The 27255-nt window shown below is 32.4% G+C and overlaps 1 protein-coding gene across 1 annotated transcript in view; it reads left to right on the top strand.

Annotated features, from left to right (window-relative positions):
- Positions 1-27255, top strand: part of LOC118190240 (aquaporin-9-like) — a 156664-nt gene that overhangs the window by 90509 nt on the left and 38900 nt on the right. Inside the window, exons 2-3 of the mRNA XM_035360929.2 lie at positions 16301-16427; positions 20519-20656. Of these exons, the coding sequence (XP_035216820.1) occupies positions 16301-16427; positions 20519-20656 (265 nt within the window). The remainder of the gene's footprint in view (positions 1-16300; positions 16428-20518; positions 20657-27255) is intronic.

Below are 27255 nucleotides of genomic sequence, written 5' to 3'. Positions count from 1 at the left end.
ACAAACTTAGCGACGATTTAAAAGTGAGCAGTGGCAACTCTGTTCGAATTAAAATATTTTATCTCCAGCGCGGCAGACTGTTGCAATACGGCAAAATGTAGGATAGTTATTAGTCCAAAGGGATTTGAGTCCCGAAGGACTATTACTTTCGTTTTGGCATTTTGCGTCAGACTCCTATAAATGTCGGTTCACTTTTCAAACTGTTGCCACAAAATTTTAGAGTCCTGCATTATATTTAAAGAAATTAAATAATGAAAAATCTGCATAAATGTATGTATATTTCTCGCATTGTGATAAAACAACGGTATCTAGAGCCATCCAATTTTGAATGGCGTAATCCTTCTACGAATATGGGCATGTGGAAGACCCAATTTGAAATTTGGAATTTGTTTTATTATCGATTTTATATTTTGTAAAACTTTAACGAATGTTTGAGTAACAAACTCAACGATTTAAAACCGAGCAATGGCAACACTCTACGGGGGAAGACCTTTTTATCTCCAGCGCGTCGAACTGTGTATAGGAAATTCTAAATATATGCTCATTTTAAAATTATTTTGCGACATTGAACTAAATTTTATGGTTTAAGCACAAAGAACATGATATTTAATAAATAAAGGAAGCACACAAAACGTTAAAAAAAACGCCCCTTTGGACGTAATTTAAAATCTGAAACATTTCAGATTTTTCTTCTTTCAATTTTAATCAATAACCTCGGCTGTGTAAAAGCAATTTGTTCTCACTTCCTGAAATTAAATACTTTTATCTTACACTCGTCAGCGTGATATTCAGTTAAGTGAAAGATATTTAACTGTAATTAATTTGTCTATTATCGAGTAACAAACTAAGAGATTTGAAGGTATAAACGGAGTTCTAAAGAATATTTTTCACTTTTAAATTTAATTGATTTAAATAAAAATGCATTTAAATCATGATATATTTAATTAGAAATATTATATATTTTTATGAAATTACAGTAAGTAGCTGGACACTAAAAAATTATATATATAAAAACTAATTTAGTCGGCTGGCCGCACAAATGGCTAGCAAACAATAAAATGAAAAATTCAAGTTTATTATGTATGTTACATTTTTCCTATTGCAATTTACTTTCTACTTTTGTCACATAAATAGCTTTATTTTTCTTATTCAGTTTATTAAAGGATACGCGAACAAAATAAAATGTACTTATGCTCTAACAAAATTAGTTGTGTATGAGAAAATACGGCATTACTTTTCTGTTAAAACATTCACATATTTTCACAACTTTATTACTTTTCATGTCTGAAGCTACAGTATTTTTAAAATAATATTTCTGTTTTGCGTACTTCTAAACATCATATAGTAACCTTGTTGTACTTCTGCCAATATTTGATTATGTTTTAGACTTGGCAAACGAACTATTTTGGTCTTCGAATTCTTCAGTTTGACATGCAGAATGCGGCTTGCTGCGTTGTAAATATTTCGTCCGGAAGTGAGAACGAATGCCAAGATATTCCATTTTTACCAGGATAATAAGCAGGAAAGGACGTAAGAGATGTAGTATCTATTAGTTTTTCTTTCTGGTTTCTCGTAGCTTAGCTGCGTGAAGAAACTTGTTGATGTGGGACACTCTTTTTTTTTTTTTTTTTTTTTTTTTTTTCAAACAGGTCGTAGTATTTATTTTTAGTCTTTGGAAAGGATTATTATTGTCTTGTACCAAATAGAGCCGACCGCACCTTCTGTGTATCGAGTTTCTTGATTATTCGGTGTAGCCTATTGGCTACACCGAATTTGAAAATGTTTTCTGATCCAAAAATGTGTAAATAATCGTATGTTCGCTTTATGTTCTGATAGGAAATAATTATAAAAATTCATTTAATTTATATATTGTTATTTTTATATCGTTTTCACAAGAAAATTTGTTAGCAATAAAAGTTCTTTAACTTGAAAGTGGATTTCATTAAATTCAAAAACTGAACATGATAAAAAAAAAAAAAAAAAAAAAAAAAAAAAACCTGCATGGAAACATTTACAGCAATAAAAAATGTACCCCCCCAAAAAAGGTAATTATCAAAATATTTTTTTTTCCTTTTCCTATAGCGGGCACTAACTGTTTATATGCTTTTGCCACTACAAAGGCCGGAAGCGATGGTATCTTTAAAATTATGGATGAATTTAATAGTTGAACCACCGGTTGTCTCCTATGAAGGAACGGACAAATTACATTCATGCCTTCTCCGAGATTCGAACGGCGCGTTGGTGCGGCTGTCAAACTCACTAATCACTTTCCCCCCTGGGCGGCTTGTCGAAATAAATTTACAATATACAAAACGTTGCAATGGACAGAATTATTTTAAATGATTCTGTATAACAGGATACGAAGCAATATCAATTTTTTATTTCTCATTATTATTCTAACAACATAATTAATGGTAAAAGTATTTCAATCGTTCCGTTTAGGAACAAGTTTCATACTTTCTTGATTCTGTTATAAATCAGAAGATAAGTAAAAGCAAAAGCTAATAGCGTGTTATGTGTAAATGAAAAGCCAAAAATATTCTGATTAAAAATTAGGTCCAAAAACTAGAAGTTCAAACATTTTGTTGGAATTTTTTTTAACTTTTCTTTTCTTTAAATTTATTTTCTTATTTTATAACATTTTCATTGTCCTTTGGAATAACTCTGTTTCATTCATTATTCACACAATTCATTCAATATTTATCACAAGAATGTTTTTGACTGAATATTAAATATTTTTATACTTATCTCTCTATACAACACGAGACTTTTGTACTTACTTTTACTTTACACTTTTCTATTTACTTCTGTGCAGCTATGTATTCTTTTATATTTACCATTATACAATTTTGCACCTCTATATAACACAAGCACTTTAAAATGTAGTTATTTTTTTTTAACTTATGCGAAGGTTAAATAGATACATGCTTTTTTTCTGTGTCTGCATATTTCATGAAAGCTTATGCTCTTTATTTGAATGCATTGAAAGATTGGTTTAATGCTTTTTTTCAGTGTATCAAAGTTAATATTTATTTACTTTTGCTTTTATTATTTTCAACAGCTTTTTGTACAGTTGTAGCTTTTTGTAGCCTTTTTATGTTTTATAAAATGTATTCTAATTTAATATACCCATGTAAGCACAAATATAAATTGTATGGGAGTGTATCAGCTTGTACTGTACTGACATTAGCATATGAGCGAAAGAGATAGAACATAGAAATATTACCGAATACTCTTAAATACTATATAGGCTTTTGACTAATGTCTCTCAAACGGCCTGTATCTGTTCTGTATTATTAAATAATGGATAATCTGTTTGTAAGTAAGTATTCTCACATTATATAAAAATGACAGTACAAATTTTGAACTTGAATATAGACTTCTACTCTAACATGCGCAATTCGAAGCATAAATTTTGATTTTTTAAAATTTATTTTGAGTTTTGGATAAATTTAATGAAATTTTGGTTAACAAATTCAGCGATTTAAAAGAAATGTCCTCTTGCCACCGACCAAAATAAAATATTTTAATCTTCCATGCGCTAAAATTCGGAAATGCATTTAATTTTCTTTCAAATTTAATCTATCTGTTATAGATTAGCAAAGTGATATAAAAGCAGTAAAGGCTTCATCTCTTTTATTATTAATCCCAGATGAAATAGCCCTATCCATTAAAATCGTATATAAATATATACTATACATATAACAACTATTCCAGGCAGCTAGCCGCATAAGAATCTAATATTTAATATAAATTAAATAATGTTGCCATATCAACTTTCTTTGATTATCTATATTGTTTTATCTTATAGAGATAAAACAATATATAGAGATATTATCTTATAGAGATAAAACAATATAGATAATCAAAGAAAGACGCTGGTATTATTACATTTATGGGTGTCCATTAGGATTATATAAATTTAGCTTTACAGAACTTTCTGCAAAAACTGAAGAACGGAGCTTACATATCCATTCGATACTATAATTTAAAACAAAATTGCCATGTTTTTTTTTTTTTTTTTTTTTTTTTTTTTTTTCATATAGTTTCTCAATTAAGTAGTGCCTGTAGACAACTTCTGCAGCTTCAGGGAAATTTCAATGAAATATCAGAACAAGGCCCACTTGTCTTACAATCGTCATCATTACCGGGCTGGTGTATTCTTTGCTAAGATAAGAATCTTAATAGACAAGTAATATACAACATTCTTAGCAATAGAATATTTCCTCATACGTGGTATTTCACGATCTTTTACACTCACAAAACTATTTCGAAACGTGTTAATGAAAAGCTTGTAAGGTTTAATTTTGTAACAGTTAATTTTGAGTTAGTTTTCCTGTCTTTCCTTAATTTCAGCTTACAACGTCCGGCCAGAACGTATTTTCAGAATCGCGGTTGAATGCAATTGAGGAGGAGAAGTATTTAACTGCTTCGCCGTTAGTTAGCATTAAGGGGCCAACTCTATTAGAACCTTGATAGCTTCGGCGGTATCTTTTTAGTTAAGATAAGTTTTATTTCTTAGTTCCCTGAGTTCAAACCCGAGGGGAGGCTTTATTGTAAACTCCAAGAAAGGAGTCATCTGTTAAACCTTATTTGGAATAATAAAGGGTATTCAACTATTCGTAAGTTTACGCTTCTATCATTTTGAACTAAAGCGATTATTCGTTTGGTAGTTATCATGTTCCATACACATTGCAATGATATCCAAGATTTGGAGCCTTACAAGCTTAATGATCAATTAAACTTATTTTGCATACTTTTGAAGCAAGTAGTCGGAACTTTTCGGGGTTTAAATAACTGTTGATGTCATAAAATGGGGTTTAATAGTATATTATTACATTTAGCGATGAAATAATGTTGAAAAACAGACATGAAATACGAATATAATAGTACGATTCCATTTCGTAATTTCTGTCAAATGATAGGCTTGCTAATTCATGTGTTTTCATTTAACGTTTTGTTTACGAGAAGGAAAATGATGCATAATAAAATACGCTTAATAGATTCGTATGTTAATTAAACACGTGAGAAAATATAGACCTTAATTGATTCAAGGGTCAGCCTTGTAGAACTTCATTTTTCTGTCGAGATTTCAGGAAACAGATGTAAACCAATTTTAATCCATTCAAGGCTGCCGAAATTGATTTTCATTACGTGAATTTGTTTTAGAAATCGTCACAAAACTTAATTCCACCATCTTAAATTTCTTTCAGTTTCGTTGCGTACGTATATTTCCATGCTAATGCGTGTATTCTTAATCCTAAAGCAAATAATTCCTTTTTTCATTCTACATTGTGAACGTAGTGTAATTTCATAAACATATTTAGTATTTCCAATTAGATAACTCGTGATTTAAATCAGTAAGATTAAAAAACATTTTCTTAAGAAATGCATTTTTTGCTTTATCAGATATTTCTTCCACCTTCTTAGCATGCCTTCGTGGTGTAATGGTCAGCATACTCGGCGCGTATTCAAGAGGTCCGTGGTTCGAGTTCCGGTGAGGGCGTTGCTCATTTTTCGTGTCTTCTGCTTCCAAATAACCTAATGTCTCTACAGTGGCGCCCGAACTAGAAAAGGTGTTGGATGATGATTCTCCACCACCAGGATTTGGCGATTGGGTCCCCTAATCCCCAGTCGTCCTTTAAAAGAGGGCTGTATATAAGGTATTTCTCCCTCCTCTTTAGCATGCCTTTCGGGTATAAAGGTCAGCACACTCGGCGCGTATTCGAGAGGTCCGTGGTTCGAGTCTCGGCGGGGACATTGCTCATTTTTTATATCTCCTACTTTTAAAGTGTACCTAATGTTTCTACAGCTTTTAAATTTCTTGGTTTTTCTAATCAATAACAGACACATTTAATCATACGCTTTTTCGAATGGCACATGTTGGCAAGTGCAAAATAAAAGTACGAGTATTTTAGGTAATAGAAACACTATTTTTTAAATAGCAGAGTTTGTTGATTAAAAAGAAAGGCATCATGTTTTGTTGAATGCCAACAGTCTGGATTTCTGGAGATAAAAATTTTTATTTCGAGCAGTGTTGCCACTGCTCGCTTTGAAATCTCTAAGTTTGTTAGTCAAAAAGTCATTAAATTCCTACAAAATATGAAATAAATAAGAATACTTCAAAATTTGGTCATCGAGGTGCACATGATGGAATTGAAGAATGTGTGTGTTCAAAATCTCATGGTTCTAGGTAGCGCCGTTTTTCCACAACTCGAAGAATATACTCATAGGCGTAGCGCCGTTTTTCAGCGCCCGGGGACAACTGAAAATTTTACGCCCCTCTCTGTGTGCCACGAATGGAAAACACTTCATTCTAAAATTTTGTACCATCAATTTGGCGCCCCCTGGATGCTGCGCCCGGGGACAGATGTCCCCCTTTGCCCCACCCTAGCTACGCCACTGAATATACTTACTAAATGAAGAACGACGGACTGTGCCCTCGACGAAAGCTAGACGCGAAACGGCGACTGCCGAAAAGTGCTAAACCACTACCTGTCGCTAGTCGCTGTTTGGAACAAATCCAAACATATCATGTGATACACTTTTTGAAGATGATTATGACAATCGGGGAATTCCCTGCAATGTGAGGGAAATTCTCTGAGTATTAAAATTAGTAGTGTACCAACGGTCAAATAATTTTCAGAAACATTGCGATCCAATTAATTTTTGAGTAAGAGTTCCAGGCAATCAACCGTTACTGACTTTTTTCCTAATTAAAGTGGTGTAAAAGGAGGTATTTACGTTTCTATTTATAATTAAATTAGCTAAATTCTGTAGATATTTTTTTTTATACTTATTACGTGCTCCGCCCTTAGGCACTACACGGAAAGGGAGGGATGCCCCGTGGAGGCCTATTTAAGGGAAAATGGCTCGTATCCACGTTACACATGGGGAAAATCACGAAAACGCCCATGCAGCCCAGCCCGTTCTCCGGGATTCGAACCCCGGACCGAACTACCAGTATTCAGCTCGTCGCTTAATTTTATCATTACGTTAATATTAGCAAAATAGACATGGATAAAAGTGATTACATTAAGCGGCCCAGATTTCAAGTTTTAATTACTATTAAACACAGAAAGCAATGTTTTTGGAATTTTTATATTTATGACTTTAAGACTAGTCTTGTTATTGAGAACTATTTTCATTTATACAAATAGTCACCTAATGTGATCACGGATTGTCCACTGTTATTTTGATATCAGTCGAAATGATAACCTTTAAATGAGGAAAAAATTTCTCTCAAAATAGTAATGCAACTGGACTAATTTAATATAACTAGGTAATTGCATAGCATTTTAACTAACAAAAGGCAAAAATTTTCATACGAACTGTTTATAACGTTTTCAGAAATTATCTGATTGACGCTGAATCCCTAATCTTCATATTTGGAAGGCATCCGTCGTTGAAAGAGTACATATAAAGATAAATTAAAAAATTAAGGAAAAAAACTTTAATAAACGTTTTAATGATTTTTTTTTCAGGAGCAAGGAAAAGTGTGGGGGGGGGGATATCTGCAGTATTTTTTCCCTCCTGAAGAAGAGTGACCTGTGCCTGTCTCTCGCAAAGTGCAGTTATTCAAACTCTTCGCCAAACTTTGGTTGCTTTTTTTTTTTTTTTTTTTTTTGCTTAGTTTAAAATGCTTTATTAAAATCGATACCAAGCTGTTTGGTGTCTTAATCCTTTATTTAGTGATACTGCCTGTCACTTGGCAATATTTATAATTTATACTGATCTTCGCGACTTTTCTTCAATTTAAAGAAAATTTATTCTATAATATTTTGATCATATTAAGCGAATTGCTGAGCATAGTAAGTGAAACATTTCCCATGCTTTCGCATACAAACAGGCGGGACTTTGGCAAGTCCGTAACAATATGCGAAAGTGATATTAACTGCACATTATTAACATCAAGCAACGTCTTAATGTGACATAGTCTTAATGTGTAAAATATTTTTCGCCAAATCTGCACTAGCAATAAATATTTTCAGTATCTTTTGTCACCAGATAAATTCATACTTTATTCGCATAAGTACAAAAATCAGATACACAGCTGCTGATCATCTGAAAAATGAGTATCGCATATTTTCTATGTTTATAAAATTAAATTTCAAAACAAAAATCTGGAATATCAAGAATCGTTACCCTTTATTGAGACATTCTTCGAGTTTAACAATTATTATTTCACAGAGATGCAACTCTCAGAAAAGTTACGGATAGTCTTATAACAATAGACCATATATTTTCAGAATAAATATTTTAAATATTTATTGTATCAGTGTGTCAAATTTGTCATAAAATCTCTCAACACGTGACTCGCATGTACCCAAATGATCTGTGCTATGAACTCAAACATTATAACGTAAATAATTTGCTATTGTTCCTTTTATTTGGAAAGAAATATCTGTCTATTCATTAAACTATGCCAGCTCTATAGCTTTTCATTTCACTGCATGGTTGAAATGGATAGCCACACAAAAGGATTGCAGCTGAGTTTATGGTTATGGTTATAAATCACTTTGTGAACTTCTGCTAGAATGTAAAGTCTAACCACTTAATGCGAAATAAATTATCTTTTTTAAAAAAATTATTTGAAAAAAAAATGAGCTGTTTGAACCACAGTTTTACCTTGAGTTGCTAGAAGCTGGGGAATTTTGAGAAAAGAGCAGAATGGGCCTTCACAACTTCGTAATTCTATCAATGTATGTTCTCTCGTTCATAAGAATCTGACCTCTTTTACCTGGGCTGCAAAAGACTGTATGTGGATTAGAATGAATTTCACAGAAAGCCGTTTTCTTTTTAATTTCTTTTCAAGATTAAAATTGTGATGTTCCATTTTAGCTTTCCCACTTCAGGTCTTTTTGAGATGGCAATAAAATCGTACCATTTCAGGTTTTTTCCTTTCCTTCTGCAAGCATTCATGATAAGAACATAAAACATCGCACTTTTCAGTCTTTTACGTCATAGAATGTTTTAAAAAATAATTGTCAAGAAATTTATAGCACTTTATGCTTTAAAATTGTATTATGTGCCTACCAAACTAACTTCACTTACTGCACATTAAATCTGTTTTATGTTTAAGCTACCAAATGTTTATTAGTGAGAAAATATTCTCTGCTTTCAAATCAGACAAAATAAATTTCACATATTTTAAAAATGCGAAATAAAAACCGAAAAAGCTGGATTTTTAAGATGAATGAAAACACGTATTTAAGCCGAAAGAGGATATATTCTGTATTTGAATAGCAGATAACTAACTATTTTTGGTTATTAAAAGAATTCTCTCTATATACTGCTCAACATTCTCTTTCGTGATGAAACGCATATATTTAAAAGATTATTCTTGTTCAAATAATGGAGTTGTTTCATTAGAAAACTATAGTATCAGTACATTACTTATGATTATCATGAGTCTTTGGAGTATTGCAATTTTAACTTATATTAAACATTGATTGGTCTCGATTGGTCTTTAACTTAAGATGCAGAATTATCAAAATATTTTAAGGTTATTCTTTAGAAATCGACGTGGTCACATCTCAACCTAACAACCAGATTTAAATGTAATCAAGTTATAACAAATCACGTTTAATGGACTACACATCACAACTACGTTAGATACGAAAAGTGGCAGAGCACCATTTTTTAGTTTTTTCTTTCTTTTTTTTTATGTTGAACACATACAATCTCCCTCTGCACCGGAGATGTAACACGAGGCTTACAGAAGTAAGTTAACTAAAACATTAAATATTACATTCATAAATAAAACGAACAAAAACAGAGAACAGCAGTCTAGACTTCACGAAAACAAATAAGTTCACTTGTTAAGTCAAACGCCGAACTTTTTCAAATCGTTCTACAAGCATAATTTAGGGCCATCAAAGGTAAGGCCATCAAAGGTAATACTTTATGATGATACATTTTCTTTATTCGAAGCTTCGTCTAATCTATCCATGATTTGAAACCGTTTCAACCTGAAAAGCCTAAAACTGAAGGGCATTATCAGTTTTAAACTCCGTCTATTGTTAAAAGTAGTACGCGACTGAACACGAATGTATTAATGGTGGAAAAGGCGGATGAGCAAATATAACGGAAATAAATAACTAAATATATAAGTGGATAAAATAGAAAATGAGCTACATAAAATGAATGAATGTGTACATATAGTAATGCAGTTACTTAAAAATACAGTACCGAGGTTGTGTCGTATTGCTAGTAATTAAACAAGATGCAATTAAAACACGAAGGAATTCAGTAAATATGGCAGAATAGTGATTGCATAATAAGCATGACGGATAATCTACAGTGAAAATACTATATTTGGAAAGCTACAAACAGATGAATTAGATGGGGGCGTTACTGGATGTTATTCCATTTCACAACAGGGAAAAATACACAAAAGCAACAAAACAAAGCCACAGTGGTAAAAATTGCATAGATGATATTCGATGAATGTCATGATGCAAGCAGAAAAAACTATACATAGTGTCTACAAAAATAGTCTGGGAAGTCATGGACATCAGCGAGGTTCTAAAATATAAGAAACGTTGATTGGAACGTTTCACCACAGTAGGAGAGAAAAACTACGAGATATGTGGGTAGTGAGATAGAAAGTACACAAATTCAAAATCACTTGTCCGTCGCATTTTGATGTGCTTATTGGAAAAAGTACATTCCAAGAATAATTCATACCATTAAATTCAGGTGAAGACAATTGTGATTGAACAGTTCAATTTTGCAGATGGTAATAATTAAGATTTCATAAGGATGCTCAACTTCCAAAAACTAATTTTTGTAGCGATCAAACTGCACTTAAAACTGACACTGATAAACATAATTTATGAAAGAATATCACAGAAATGAATATACATATTATATATTCTATAGCTTATTTTAAGTTTTCAAATTAAACCATTTGTTGATGAGGACCGCTTTTTATTTCATTCACACAGTATATATGTTACCAGCAAAGTATGAAATGATTAACATTTCGCACATTTCCTAGGCATTTTACAGAATACCAAAAGACAAACTGGGAAAGTATGGGGGGGGGGAAAGCACAAATGAAATTGAAGAATAATTTCCCATTGCTTCTTTGGAAACTACTACGCGATCTCCTATTCATGACGTCGACAAGGGTCGAGATGATTCCGCAATATGTTGAGAGTTGTAATGAGTATGACAGAAGACAGTTTCTACTGACATGAAACTTCTAAAGGAATTTTAAAACAACTATTTACGAGATCGCAATTCCCACCCTAAGAACTTGCTCAGAATTGAAGGTATTTTTGTCAACAATAGTCCTCTCCAGTCCGTTGTAGTTACTTAGTCCAATCGAAGGAAATCAAGCGAATTGTCAAGCAAATGTGTAAACCAAAGTGCAAAATATGAAATGTCTTTACGTGAAAAAGTAATGAAGTGTAATTCAAAATGTCATTCAAGCCGACCATGTTGCAACAAGCAGGTTAATTTATATATATATATATATATATATGGCGAAACGCGTAATGGTATTTAGCCTATTTCGTAGAACAGTTTTTTTCCCTTGAAAAGCCAACTGAGAGTACGAGTGGGCTAATTTACCATTTTTCCGCTATTTAATTATTGTTTTTGTAGCTGGTTTTTGATGCTTTTTGTGTCTTTATTCTATTTTTTTTTAATTTTGATTTTAATTTTTATGTACAGGCATATTATATAGTGGCAATTTTTAATTTTAATTTTTATGTATAGGCATTTTATATATTGACATTTATAATCCATGTTTTTTGCAACTTCCTTATATATATATATTTTTTCGTCCATCTATTTTTCATGTGAGTTAACTTTTCACATTTCACAACGGTCAGATTCATTAATTTTTTTCGTGCATTAACAAGTCTTCCAGCACTAAAATTTGGAAGTTTTATCGCGCTTATACAGTTTTTCCAGTTTTACCAGACAAATTTCTTATTGTTTATGTAGTACTATGTTACAACATTTCGTGGAGCTACAGCTCCTGGTAACTTTTTAGCAAGGTTGCTGCAATGTTCCTACCTACTACTATTCTTTCAAATCTTTTTGCAGCATTATGCGCAAAAGTTTTTGAGACCAGATAGGTCTTACGTCTAATTACCAGTTAGCTTTACATTTTCTTTTTCAATATACATATATATATATATATATATTTATATATAAAAATTTTGTTTTCTTTAATAACAAAGGCTTAAATTTTGTTTTGGACAACTTTAATTTTTTTTACGTATTTTGAATAAAAGGTTTTAATGGCACGCTTTGATTATTTTTTTAAAACGGCATTTGTATTTTTGAGGAAAGCACGTCTCTTAAATAACAGCCTTACCGTGAAGTTTTTCATACTTTTTCTAAATAGCTTCTGTCGTTCTATAGAATGCCTAGGTATTATATCAATATCTAGGTAATATTGTAGAGAAATTAGAATATTTTGGAAGCAGGAGACGTAAAAAATGACCCACGCCTTCGCCGGGAATCGAACCACGGATCTCTGGGTTACACGCCCAGCGTGTTGACCACTACCCTAGAAGGCATGTTAAGAAAGCGAGAGAAATACCTTATAATGTATGTATTATAATAATATTGAATAGTTTGCCTAAAAACTCCAGGCATGCTATAAAATGGCTAGTTATTCTATAAAATGTCTATGTATTATACAGAATGTTGATGTTTATACATTGGAGGTAACATGTGTATTACTGAGACACTCTACATGAACTGTGGGGAGATTGTTTTAGGTTGGATAGAGTTAAATGGAGAATAAGAATAAGCTTTTGGAATTCAAAAACAATAATGCTTTGCGTTTCTAATTGGATTATAAAGCAAGATTTAAATTCAGTGAGGGCAAAACTAGATAACAGTTTAGCTGAAAATCATATGCTTTGGGTGTTTTTATTAACATACATAATGAAGAAATAACAGTTTGGCTTTCAAAATAATTTTAAAAATCTTAAATGAAAATTAAAAATTGGACCAGTGAAATTGGGGATTATTATTTGCCGTTTGCATTTGCTGTCGCAGGTAGAAATTAACTATTACTTTCATTTCTTTGACATTACGTTGAAGATCTGTACTGTTTACCGTGCCGTGAGTGGGTAGCAGCAGTCACGTGTTTGTTTTTCACGACAAATTTTGTAGTTCATTTGTTCTGTCTGTCACAATTTTTGGCACTTTACAAGCTGAACTTTAAATTCAACAGTTGATCACGTTTCTTGGCATTACTTTTATTTTCTAGCTCAGTTTGAAAACAGAATGAACTTTTGAAGGTCAAAATAGAGCATTGGAATAGTTGAGATTAATTTCCCTCCATAGAGTTCAGTCCGACCTCAAATTTTCCATGATATCCTGAAAGGAGTTTGATTTTATTGTCTTGCTGCAGATTCAGTGAATATTTATATAAAAAGAGAATTAATGTTTTATTTTTAATCAATTATTTGAGGAGTTTTAAGTAGAGTGTTATTCAAAATGATTGACTTAATTTTGGGCGAGCAAAATTGCATACCTATATTGTATACCTGGTATATGCATATTAACTTAATTTATGAGAAGCAGAAAAGAAAATATCTGAATTTTACACTGCCATCATCAGAAGAAGACTATAATATCATTGTGGCCTCAGCGGGATAAAGGTGTTTTTTAGGAGCTTTTAATTGCAAAATAACAGGTCTCTTGAAGTTTTAGAAATTTCAATTAGTAATCCCTAATTTTGTTTTTAAACTTTATGAAATGTATTCAAATCTTGGATCACGAAATTATTTTCTGAAGGCCGTTCATCAACTGAAATAATTTTTCTCATAAGATTTAATGTAAAAGATTAAATTGTTCTTGGATATTATATAATTGCTTATTTAAACTTTACAACAGTATTTGCGAATAAATTCATACCCCAAAATAAATGGAAGTCATTAAATAAAAAACAAAAAAGAATAAATAAACATAAAATTGAACAAATAAAGTAAACGATAAGTTAATTTGATTTTACTGCATGTCTACGAACGAGAGTAGACAGGATAAGTGGAAAATGATGAGAAAGATATTATTATTTACATTCATTCCATAAAAAGCAATTAGAATCATCTTAGGAAGCATATACGGGTGACCACTCCGGAACTCTGATTAGGGCGAGGGGCTTGCGAAGACTATAACTTATATTTGGTACTAAAGACACTTTTGACAATGTTTCAGTTGCTAGAAGAGAGAGAAGCTTCCCAAAGTTGATTAAAAGAAATCTTCGATGAACAGTGAACCAAGCAAGATATAATTTGGCAATCCCCTCCGTTGAAAATGCAGTATCTAAAAGCATTAATTTTAATGAAGCTACAAAAGAAGTTTTAGAAATCAAAGCTCTCAAATAATAATTTTAGTTGTTTTATTAACATAAAACATCATATTTCAACGGAATCATAGTCATATTTCAACGGAAATATCCATTATGACCGTTAGTTTTTTTGACTGATGTCTGTACGTACGAACAGAATAACGGACTCTTTTTTTTTTTTTTTTTTTTTTCTTCTAAAACAGGATTTTAAAACGGATTTAAATTAGATTCAGAAAGGATTTCTTTTCGTGATGTCTGTACGTACGTATGTATATATGTACATGTATGTATGTAGCTCGCATAACACAATAAAGATTAATCGTATAACTTTGGAATTTTTGTACATGGGAAACAGTTGTGCACCTTCCTTCTTTATTTCTATCGGAATTGGCAATAAAACCAAATGTATATATAATATCCACCCACTTACGCGGTTTAAAAGTCTTTATCCGGACTTTATTTTCGCTATCCCTGGTCGTAGTCATATGCTTTCAGTTACAGAAGTGTTAGAAATGACGAAAATATTCATGTTTTGGCAATTTCAGATATTAAAAAAAATTAATTTTCGGCAAATAATGAAATCCAACTTTTAATGTAGTTTCTAAACACCACTCCACTCTGCTTAAGTCCCTCATTCGCTCAAATTATACCAATATGATTTATTGTTGCCTACATTTTAAAATGTTTCTATAGTAAGGCATGACACTGTTTCTGAAAATGCTTATTCTGCTGGCTACTGCTTTATCAGAGTCATATCGTTGCGTGAAAACTTTGCATCTCAATCCCAGTTTGCAGAAACTTAAGATTATTTTTCTTTCTTCCTCCTTTAACCATCCTCAAAAGCGCAAATGCGCTTTTGCAGCCGAGGATGGTAGTTCGGTAAAACCATCGAAACTAGTCCTGTAAAAATTTGAAAATATAACGCTGATTTTTGTTGTTTGACTTCTGAATTAGTATTTGTTCGGCGTGTTATTGTGTCTTAACTGTTAGCTATTTTAACAGTTGATAGTTAACTATTTGACTTTAGAAAAAAAAAATGCTAACTGCTAAACTATAGTGAATAGGAAACTAAAAATATATTCATCAAATTGTATTTGGCGGTACCGCAGTGTTTTGTACACTTCAAAGAATTTTAAAGTTTTGTCAGAAAGTTCGCCATTAGCGATGAAATTTATCAGAAATTTAACTTGGCGATCAGAGACTTACATTTTCCTCCGATTAGGCAAGACTATTAGCAGCTAGTATTTTTACTATAATGTACTTTAAGATGAGTAGATTCAAGCATATTTTTAAAAAAAAGTTGAGAGCTCAAGGTTGGGTTGAAAGACTTTCATTGTAAGTATTATTCCTAAATATAAAATTAACTAAGCAAAACCCTTATGTTTGTCATAGATTTTAGTCAAGATCTACCTATTTCGACCGCAAACAGGCACAGATCCCTCTTCATAAGGAGCAAAAACATCTGCAACGAAGGGAAAGCCACGGCTGTATTTATACCTAAAGGGAGTACCAAAGACAGTTGCTTTATTTCCTTTCGGTAAAAGTATAATCATGGTTTTCTCTTCGTTGCAGATTTCTTTGCTTCTGGTGAAGAGAAATGAACCTGTACCTATTTGCTCTAAAAATGAGGGTCTTGACTAATAAAATCTACGCTGAACACAGGATTGTTGCTTTACTAATTTTAGGCTTTACATTGGCGTGTTTCTCTTCTATTGTGGCTATTCCTAAACATTTGTGTTTTTGCTTGGGCTCTTTTATATGACTTGTAAAATAGATAACTTTTATAGCAATATACACGAATACTGCAAGAATTTTGATGGATATTTCGAGTGGACCTTTATTTCGGTACTTTTTTGTAGATAATTTTTTGCCATTATTTTTCAGGTGTTCACAAATAGTCATAATTATCTTGCATATAATTTTTAATTTGATATAGAGGTAGTGTCTAATATGGGTATCCTTTATTTTCTTTTTCAGATTTTTGGTGATGCTGCCTTTGCACAAACAGTCCTCGAAGGTCGAAAAGTAGAAGATGTGTTCGCTGTTGTCTGGGCTTGGGGCGTGGCTGTCATGCTGGGCGTGGCAACCTGTGGAGGCATCAGCGGTAAGCAGACGTTTAATGAAGATGAACATTAAGGTTTTATGAAGAAAATGGGATCACGATAATGATAGAACGTAAAAGAACACCATAAAAGCAATCGTAAAAATAATCTCGTTAATAAAACTATGTATTAATGAAATAAGATTGTACAAAAAGCAAATGCAGGAAATCGAACCATTAATAACTGCCCTTGAATTAAATTTTTGAACATTTCTGTATAAAATAATTTGTCTCTATACATATATGCATTTTTTATGTTTCTCGCTTCCTAAAAGATATATAGCATATACGATTTTAGATGTTGAAGATTTTACTCAAAGAATGGTCAAATAGTACAAAATTTAATAAAAATGAGTAAATATCTCTAAAAAGAAATACATTAAAATAGTTGACTAATTTCCGTTAAAAAATTTAAAGAATTTTAATAGTTCCGAGAGCATAAAATTATTATTTAAATTTTTGTCAAATACATTCAGATCATAGTTGAAGATGCTTAATACAGCACGAATCAGAGTAATATTCATAAATTTTCAGAACTATTTTCGAAGTTTTAAATCACGGAGTATAAAGATACAGATTAAATACAGAGCCTTCTGCTTGAGCTGTACTGGTACGTATGATAAAAGAAAAGCCTGTATTCGGGCGATAACAATGATAGGAAGGAAGCCAAGGTACTGGCGCTATCTATTGTTGAAAAAGGAAAGCAACTGTGAGATAATTTCCTTAAAAGCTGAGGGTAAAGATGGATTGGGACAGGGATTTGCCTAAATCCCGATAGCACCCCCAATCCCATTTGAGCTGATCCGTTTCACTGCAACTGCTGATCCAACTTTTTGATGTAATGTTATCTGTGCACGCTTTTTTCTACAAAGACGAAAGACAAATTAGCCGTTTTTTCCAAACTGATCAGGTTGGTCATTGTTAATAGTATGATGATAAATGATACCACCATGTTACATTTAGTGCTTATGTTACCGGCAGTGCATGAAACGCCGGCATTCTATAGAATACCGGGCATTTTTACACAAAGTATGAAATATGAGAATTATTATGTACTTCCTCTAGGCACTGCATATAACATCTAAGCATACTTTAGAATGGTAAATACTGTTTAGGCAAAGTCTGAAAGAGATAAGGCTATTATTTAAAAGACGTGCATTCCTCAAAAATACAAATGCTATTTTGAAAAAATAATGAAAGATTGCTATTAAATAACTTTTACTTAGGACTTTCAGACTCAACCATTACAAGTTTTTCCTTTATTTAATTTCTATACATATAGGTTATTTATTTTTATTCCTTTATTTTGTTCCATACATTCCTAAACATATATAATCTTCGGGATTGTTAAGGCATGTGTGTCCAGCATCTTTTCCTTTTGGTCGTTTTTTGATAACATTTGGAAATTCTGCTTCTTACTTTTGAAATAACCAAATAATGGTCATAGTCTATGTTAGCCCATTGATAACTTCTAACATCAAGAAGACAACTTTTATGCCTTAAGTCCATCAATACATGATCAATCTGATTCAATGTGTTCCCATCTGGCGAGCACCATGTATTTTTATTTATTGTCTCTAAGTTCAAAATTTGCGCTCCCGATGACCATTTCCACTCCAACTGCTACGTCCAAAAGTCCATTTCCATTGTCATTGAACTCGCTGTGCGGAATAAGCTTTCCAGTAGAGTTCTGTAATTATAATCTCTACTTATGCTTGCATTAAGATCTCCTATTACCACTCTTATATCATTAAATGAGCATTTATTGTAATTCTCTCCCAACTTGTCACAAAATATCTCTTTTTCTAGTTCTTCTTTGTCCTAGGTAGCGCATGTACACATATAATGCTCACGTTTTGTGGTATGATCTTTAACCGTATTTTACAAATTCTTTCGTTGACAGGTTCAAAATCTATAACTTTATCTCTAATTCTTTTATTTACGACCAAACTGGTTTTATCTTTACAGCTAAAATGCAAGCTGCAACTTCTCTTGTCTAGATTTCTCTTTCCTAACCATCTTATCTCCTGCATATAGTTGTTTATAATTCTTTCATAAGTTCCCAGTCGGTATAAACCGTCCTCTAGAATACTCATTTTCATCTACCAATATATTGCGTGAATTAGTGTATACGTTCCCTAGGAATTGTATATAATACGGAGATGTATTTCTTACTTTGGCGGTTAGTCATTTGGCCGGTTAGTCTATAGAATGCCTAAAAAATGTATAAAATGTTAATTGCTTCATGCATTTTCGGCATTCTGTAAAATGTCTAACTATTCTATAGAATGCTGCCGGTAACATATATTCCTCCATCTTACATCTTACGGGCGGTGTCTGTGTGAGAGACGGAAAATAACCATTCCGAATCAACATAGCATTAAAATTGAAGCATGAACCTTTTTAATGTTATTGGGACGAACGCATGAATTTTTGTTTATTTCTCGTTAAAGTGGGTTTAAAATATTTTTCCAGCTGTTTTAGAATGAACAGTTTTCAATAACTGTTACTGCGGTGGTAGCAGTGTGCTTTTTACCAGACCAAGTTATTATTTTTTTCAGGTTTGGGTTTAGGATATGTAAATTATTTGCAAATGCTAGATACAACCTTCAATTCTTATTCTGCTGATCTTAGACATAATTTTATTTATATACTAGATATATGATCGTTGTGTTAGCGTAAAATTAAGTTGCTTCTGAAAACAGTCTTAATACAGCATGAGAAACGATTCTAAGTATAAGAAAGCTAATTTTTATATGATAGTTATAGAGCAAAACATTTTCTTAAAAAAATATTAGTTAAGCTTTAAAATTAATTGCAAAAGGATCCATAGCATTACTATACAAAATTCGCATTAATTAATATTTTCACGAGACCAGCTGCAAATCAATAATTATTGCTGCTTTACTCAAAGTAGATTAAACGCCAACACAAGAAACTTGTATTCATTTTTGTTAACTGATTAGGACAAGACACATAAGGGTTACCACCAAAAGGCAAGAAAGGCCCATTGAGGGCTTTATTAGGCAAATTGGCTCTCTCAGTTATGTTACGCATGGGGAGAAGATGTGAGACTTATAGAATCCTATGCAGCCAGCCCTTTCACCGTGGCTAACGCCCGGTTGTATATTAGCAATCCGTACATCGCTAGTACAACTACTTGAAATTGACCTATGAGAGATCAGGTAAGCGTCAGTATTAACTCTGCCCACAGTGATATCATATTGCAGGGAGTTTACATTCTGTTTCTCATATATTAAGAAATATGTCGCAGAATATATTTCAAACCAGCTGGCGTAAAATGGTTTTGTTGCCACAATAAACTGATTTATTCAAAATGTTTCAGTTTGTATCATATCTATCATTAATGGAGTTCCTTAGGGGTGAAACTAATTCTGGTAATACATTAATGTCAATAAACTTCAGACCTTATGGCATCAACATTGTAAGAGAAGATAATAGTAAAACTTATGTGGACTGCCATTGGCTAAATTTAAGCGGTGGTAATAACGGTATGCTTTATATGTGGCGCCCCGGTCTAACTTACAAGTGTTCGGCGATTTAACCCATTCAGGCACTACTGTGCTGGAGCAACTTTCTAATTGCTTCACTGGTGCAAAATACCGAATTTCGATGTAGGCATTCAAAGTTGTATTAGTAATTGTTTTTTGAAGTGTCTTGAAGCTCACATGTAAAAATATTGAATGATCCTAGTCATGTAAGTCATTTTCTTCGAACATCCTGAATACTTAAGCGTGTAAACATTTCTGTTATAAATCAGCATTTTCATTAGGAATAATTAGTTAAATATTACGATGACAAAGAAACATTACTTGCAAGATATTGTTTTGCAGCCTTGTTTCTTCAGCAGTAATCAACACGCAGATCTTTTCCATCTGAGTTGTGCTGAAATAGAAAATTTACTTAAGTATTATGAATAAATTTTTATACTTTAGCTTGGCATTTCTGTGTAACATTCAAAATTGCCACTTGCACAGAGTAATGAAATGAACATTGCTACAATTATGACATTTGTGACATATGTGCATGTCTTGTTGCTGATAATTTTTGTATTATTATTATTTCCTTTCAAGGTGGTCACATAAACCCTGCAGTCACAGTGGCATTTGCAACTCTCGGCAAATTTCCGTGGAAGAAAGTTGGACATTATCTTTTGGCCCAACATTTAGGCGGCTTTGTGGCATCAGCTGTGCTCTTCGTCACTTACAAAGGTAAACTACTTTTCCTTTTTGTTAAATTATATCTGTTAAAAATATTGAATATCATTTAAAGTATCAAATTTTAAAAAAGAAAAATGAAAATCTTGTTCAGTAAAGTTTTTAAGATGACGTGACGTATTGCGTCTTTAGCAGCCATGTCTGAAAAGTTAGAATGCAGCAATTTTTTTCAAGTGAATATCCACCAGGAAAACTTATATTGAACTGAAGCCGTCAATGTTGGACAATGAATCTCAAATAAAAGTTGAATGAAACTGCTATTAAAATTGAAAACGGATGCAGCAAATCTTCGAGTAATCAAGGGAAAGTGACAAAACAGTTAGTTATGATATCCCCTCCCCAATTTTTTAAAAAATTCTCTTTACCTAGTTTTTAATTTTTCCGATACTCTAGCCAAGGAGCTTTGGTTACAGGAATGGATTACCTTTCTCTTTTGTATGAGATGGAACAAAGGTTTGAATGAATAATATCCCAAATAACTAAAATATTAATGTTCTCTTGTGTGTAAAACTTTCGAAAAATTAAATTAAATTAATTTAAAATTAAAAAAATAAGAAAATTAAAAAACAACAATTTTTTCGTCATAAAAATGTTATTTCATATTAGTATAAAGTTATACATGGTCTAGTATTTGAACGTTTATTCCTTTAAGTTTTAACGGACACATAGCGAGTTATCGTTATGTCTGAAATTATAGGGCAAAGTCCAAGAAGGGGTTTTAAAAGAGTCTTTTTATTTAAAAAGAACCTTGAAAAAAGGGGCACGACTTTGAGCTACAATAACCACAACTCTTGGTTATCCAAATAAATAATAACAGTCAATATATTTAAACGTAGATCAGTAGACTGAGATTGCACAGTTAACTACTAAGCTATAAGCTGGCTCAATAATTTAACAGCTTGTAAGTTTAACGCGAGGAAACTCAAAGCCGAGCTAGTTATAACTAGCTAGAGTTGATAGAATCTAAACGTGTACCCTGCATGCCAGAAACACACTCTCTCCTCAGATTCAGAAACCTCCACTTTAATATAGAACCAAAGTAATTTGCATTTTGATGAGAAATACGTAAAGAAGTTAATTAAAGATCCATATCATAATAACTAGTTAATTTAAAATAAGAAACTTACATTGTAAGTATTAAAAAAAATCCTCATAACTGTCTTTTAGTTCTGCTTGGGCATTTTTGTTTGTATTGTTTATCTACGACGGTTTTCAGAGGCTTGCGGTAAGGCACGGGTTTAACTTCGGCTATTGTCATACATCTACTGAGAGGTTTGAGGTTTCTTTCAATGCTTTCCTTTTTCAGTAGCACCATAAGATTCAATAACCCCATAAGAGAGAATCAGATGCTATTACATCTGGAATCTTTAGTGAGAATTCCGTTTAGATGTGTTTCAAAATCAAATTCATCTGCAAAAATCAAATCTTTTCATCTTAAATCTCTCAAGTTCTCGTTTTATAGTCTGAGGTGTAAAAGCTTAATCTAAAATTTTTCTGAAAAAAGACTTGATTTTTAAAATTATCTAAGAATTTTTTGGTCCACTTTACGGTTTCTTCACAAGAACGAAATAGGAAGGACATTTAAATATAAACAAAAATTTTCATGCTGTGTCCCTATAAGAAATTCTACGTAATCACGACACTTTGATCAAATGTATATAAAGTACAAACTTGTATGTTTGCCCAAAGAGCTTATATATGTCAATAGCGCAATAAACCCCTTCGAGCGCGGATTTGTAGAGTACGACTTCCCATACACACGCTGTCTTAATTATTTCCATTTAATTTGTCCAACACTATAATTTTATCCATACGTGATTTGACATTAATTCATCAACATTAAATGCTTGCTAGTATTAGATCCAGCCAGAAGTTATCAGCAATTTTAATGGATTTCCATCGATTGTAAGCCAAAGAAACCGTACATATTGGAAAAGAAAATGGCGACGAAAAATTTTCAGATATGTAAGAAGAAGAAGTGAAAGAATTAATCGAAAAATGACGGAACAAAAGCTGGAGGATCTTATAATCCCAGTTGATGGTTAAAGCAGCGATAATTAAGAAGATAAAGCTCTTTTAACCTACAAGAAGTTAAACGATATGTTAAAATAGTTACAGGAACAGTCTGGTTTTGCAATGGAGATTGACTCAAATGAAGAAAGAAAAGGGCACTTTATGAGACGCACTGATTACGTTCCCTATCGCGAAACTTTTAAAGACTCGCGTCATTGTCCGAAAAAAAAATTACTAGTTTGTAAAAAAAAAAACAAATAATTGTATCATATACTTATTATGCCGTAATAAAAATCCTTTCAGTTAACATTCGTTTCTTTCTTTTTAATCACAATAATGCTTAAGATTGTTTAAATTGTACGTGTTTTCTTAACCTGAACTATACTTAACACGTATTTTCCATAGAAAGTCAATTTTGCGAAACCCGATTTTTCTGCACGCGTAATGTGTGAATGACGTAAACCCCGCGTTCGGATAGTTTGAAACGAGTGTGCTGTAGTGCTAGTTTCTTTTTCCATTACTCGTGTTAGCTGTAATCAACATATCGGAGCAGGAGTATATAAATACCATAGCTACCATTCTTGAAATACGAAAAATCCTTATTTGAAAAAAGGAAATTGTTAAAGGTTTTGCTTTGTGTGTGATGCCATTTCAAAAGAATTCAGATGAACTTAAATTATATTTTATTACAGGATTTAGGCTATTGTATTATTTATAATATGATTTTGATATGAAACGTGTTACTATTCAGTTAGACATTACGTTCTTTCATTAATTTCATTTTGTAAGATGTTTATACTTTTGTGCTGAGAAAATACCAAGTTAGGGAGAAAAGGTTCTATTTTTCGAAGTATTTTTATACGTAATAAAAGTAAAATTTGTAATTAATATAATACTGTTTATTTAAAACCTAAAAGAATGGATGCCTTTATTGAAAATTTTCTGAAAAAAGTTATCTGGTGTTTATGGTATGTATGTGGGGAAAGCAAATGAAAGCTTTATGCAGCCAACCTTTTTATTCTCCGAGAACATAAACCAAGTAGGAATACTAATGCTTCATAACTTTAGCCTCTCGACTACTCTACAAAAATTATAAATTAGGATTAAAGTTGAAAAAAAATAATAATAAAGATGCGTAATAATATATTTTAATAAGATAATCATTTTCCTTAAATGTGTAATTAACAGATGAATTTATACGCAAAATAATGATTTCATTTAAAGTAAGTACTATCATTGAATCATTTAAAAGCAGAATTGAAATAAGGGCGTTTATTTATTGGTATTCGCATTGGGACGTGAAAAATCCAACTTTAACGTTTCAAATACATTTTCCTTATGCATAGACTTCTACAACTTAATTTAGTCAGCAAACAAAGTAATCGGTTTGGAAAACATATGCATAAATAAGTAATAGTAAATGGAAGTATATAGTAAATGGAATTATTTTGGTGGTGTGAAAATGGCAGATAAAGGCATTTCAACATTGTAGAGTTGTTTACGGCTTAAATTACAGTCCATTTTCATTAAGTGCGGTTTTAGAATTTTATTTAGAAACAGGTACGTTCCTCCATTGGCTTGGTATCTTTCACTTGCAAAGTTGTTGAAAAGCTCAATACTTCCTTTTATGTGGACATCACTGCATTCCTTTTACGTGCACATGAGTATATTCCTTTTATGTGCACATCACTGCATTCTTTCTATGTGGATATCACTGCTTTCCTTTCATGTGGGCATGACTGTATCACTCTAGTTAAAACCAAGAAAGAATTAAAACAATTTCTAGAGATTTCATCAAAAGTTATCGCAGAGGCCGAATTTGTACTAAGAACGTGGGAACATATGCAAAAGCCAAAAGGATTCTCTGACGGTTCATATTTTTATTCACGGATGTCTTCTGTATTAGGCTTAGTGTCGAAAAAGGTCAACACATGCACTTCGATATTGTATACCCACTGTAGATAAAAATCGAGATCTTGTTACAAGACGGAGCATACCATCTCTTACGAAAAAGATTGTTGATCCAATTGGATCTACCTGTTTAGTCACGATATTAGCGAAACTTATGCTTTAGGCAAGGTGGAAATCTAAGCTGAGCTAGGATTCAGAGTTACCAGACGATATTAAAAGGAAATTTCTGAAAGCATAGAAGATCTACACCTACTGCGGTTTGTGGAAATTCTTAAGCATGCCTTTCTTAATGAACGTTCAAAAGTGAGTCTACACGCCTTTTCGGATGCCTGTGGGACTTGTTGTGATACTGTTGTTTATTTAAAATAACACTCCCACAAAACAGTTTGTGTACATCCATTGATGTCAAAATCTAGAATAACGCTTTGGCAAGAAATATGTATAACTCTTAATTTGCTGTCTCTTCGCATTACTTTAATTTGCGAAAACGAGCCTCAGGCTTCAAAACACCATGGGAAATTTCTGTACAAATTCAACCATGAAACCTGTAAAGTATTTGTATTAAATATCGTAATTGAAATTCATAGGCTGAGACGGGTTCAAGACTCAAAATACATTCCCGGACCATGTAATCCGTCTGATCTAGTTTCAAGAAAGATATTCGCACCAAAACTGCTTTGTTTGAGATGGTGAGAGAAGCGCCCACTTGGTTACGACTTGATGAATAGGACTGTCCGAAATAAGAGACGACTTTTGATGAAAGGAAAATAATAAAAGAAAAGGTGAAATGTATTACTTTGATGGCAAATGAATCTAATGTAAGTGACAACTTTTTATCTTACTTCTGAAGTTGCTCGAAAACCATCAGAATGTTTCGTTGGTTTTCCGATTTTTTTTAACTCAAAGAATCGAAATGATCTAAGAAGGAGAATCAAACTGTAAATGAAGCAAATAAGATGATTATCAAAACTATTCAAAATGATGTGCTAACAGAAAAGCGCATTAAAGGTTTGAAGGTCATTAAATATCTTAGAGGATGAAGAAGGGATTTATAGAATAAAGACAAACTAATGGAGTGAAATGGTAAACAAGACCTTCAGAATTTCTGTTATTCATCCTGGAAAGCATTGAAAGGTAGCGCTGCTGATCAAGGAGAGGCATCTGAAAATGATGCACGCCGAGATGCACATTTTATTATCTAGTTTACGAAAAAAGTTTTTGGTAATTAATGGAAGAACATCTGTTCGTCTAGTAGTCCAGATATGCCTAAGATGTGAAAGACACAGTTCCAAAACTTTAGAAATTCTACAAGCTTCTTAGAAGACCAAATTAAGGAAGCTTCGAATTTGAAGAAGTTAATCTCGCTGCACTATGGACACTGCAAGGATTGCACTATATACTTGCATGGCGTATCGTACTGTGCGTCCAGAAACACATCACAGCTTTATCAACCAAAGCTTTTCATATCAGTTTTAAAAGATTTATTGCTCGCAGTGGTCATCCAGAAATCATTTATAGTGACACTGGCTTGACTTTTGTTTGTGCGGCAAATTTATTTCAATCCATTGATTGGTCTGCTGTAAAATAAGAGGCGACGTTTAAAAGAATACCGTGCAAGTTCAACGCCTGACTGGAATCATAAAATATCTCTTAAGATGAGTTTTAGGAAGAGCGTTATTGGATAATGAGAGTTGGAGAGTATTCCTGTGCGAAGGTGAAACTATCGTTAATTCAAGGCCTTTGACCATATATTTCCGAAGTTCCCGACGAATTGATTCCACTGATGCCTTTTATGTGCTTGCTTAGTATTTAGAAAGGTGGTATAACAGACCTAGATCTAATTTACAAATAGGATTGTCAGAAACGATGGAGATATCTTCAAATATTGAGAGAAAATATCAGGGAGCGATTTCGTGTGGAGTATCTCGGACAACTACTTACAACGTAAAAGTGGTAGACAATGCATCCAAATTCACGTTGGTAATATAATTCTTATTGGGAGTGATTTCAAAAGGTACTAGAGCTTTATCCAGTGAAAGATGGCAACGATCAAGTTGCAAGACTAAAACTTAAATAGAAGAGATAACTCAACCACTTCGGAAAACATATCCAACAGAGATAAAATGTATGTCGGTTACTTTAGACCAGGGTTTGTTAAAATTTTTCAGTCGTGACCCCTTTTTATCAATGAGATTTTTTCGCGACCCCAAGGACTTCATAATATTTTTAAAAAATTTATGGGACCCCATAAGTATTGCGCAAATGCGACACACGCGTGAGTGAAACTGTCAATTTTTTCACTTGTACTGTAATATACTATTGCAGTTTTAGGTCATTAACTTTAATTTCTAAATTTAAAACATAGAACAATGTAACAATTTTAAGTAAGTAACAGATAAAATGAGAGCGTCACGTGCAAAGCAAGGAAAATGAACGTTTATATTATAAAAAGAATGTTTCGAAACGTTTTCTTTTTTTTTCTTTGTCTGCATTGTGTTATCTTTATCTATTTTCAGATACATTGTGTAAAAATATTTGGTAATTGTAAAATTATTATAATAAGTTAAAAGAAATATCAAACTGCTAAAATTTTTGGCGACCCCCTGCTGCAGGTCCCAAACCCACAATTTAAGAAACCCTTCTTTAGATTAAATATGCTCATTAAATCA

Source organism: Stegodyphus dumicola, chromosome 10 (genome assembly GCF_044657685.1).
Source record: "Stegodyphus dumicola isolate Sdum_Otavi_A_Nest chromosome 10, ASM4465768v1".
Lineage (NCBI taxonomy): Eukaryota > Metazoa > Arthropoda > Arachnida > Araneae > Eresidae > Stegodyphus > Stegodyphus dumicola.
The sequence above is the reverse complement of the archived record's forward strand: the minus strand, read 5'-3'. Positions and strand labels throughout refer to the sequence as shown.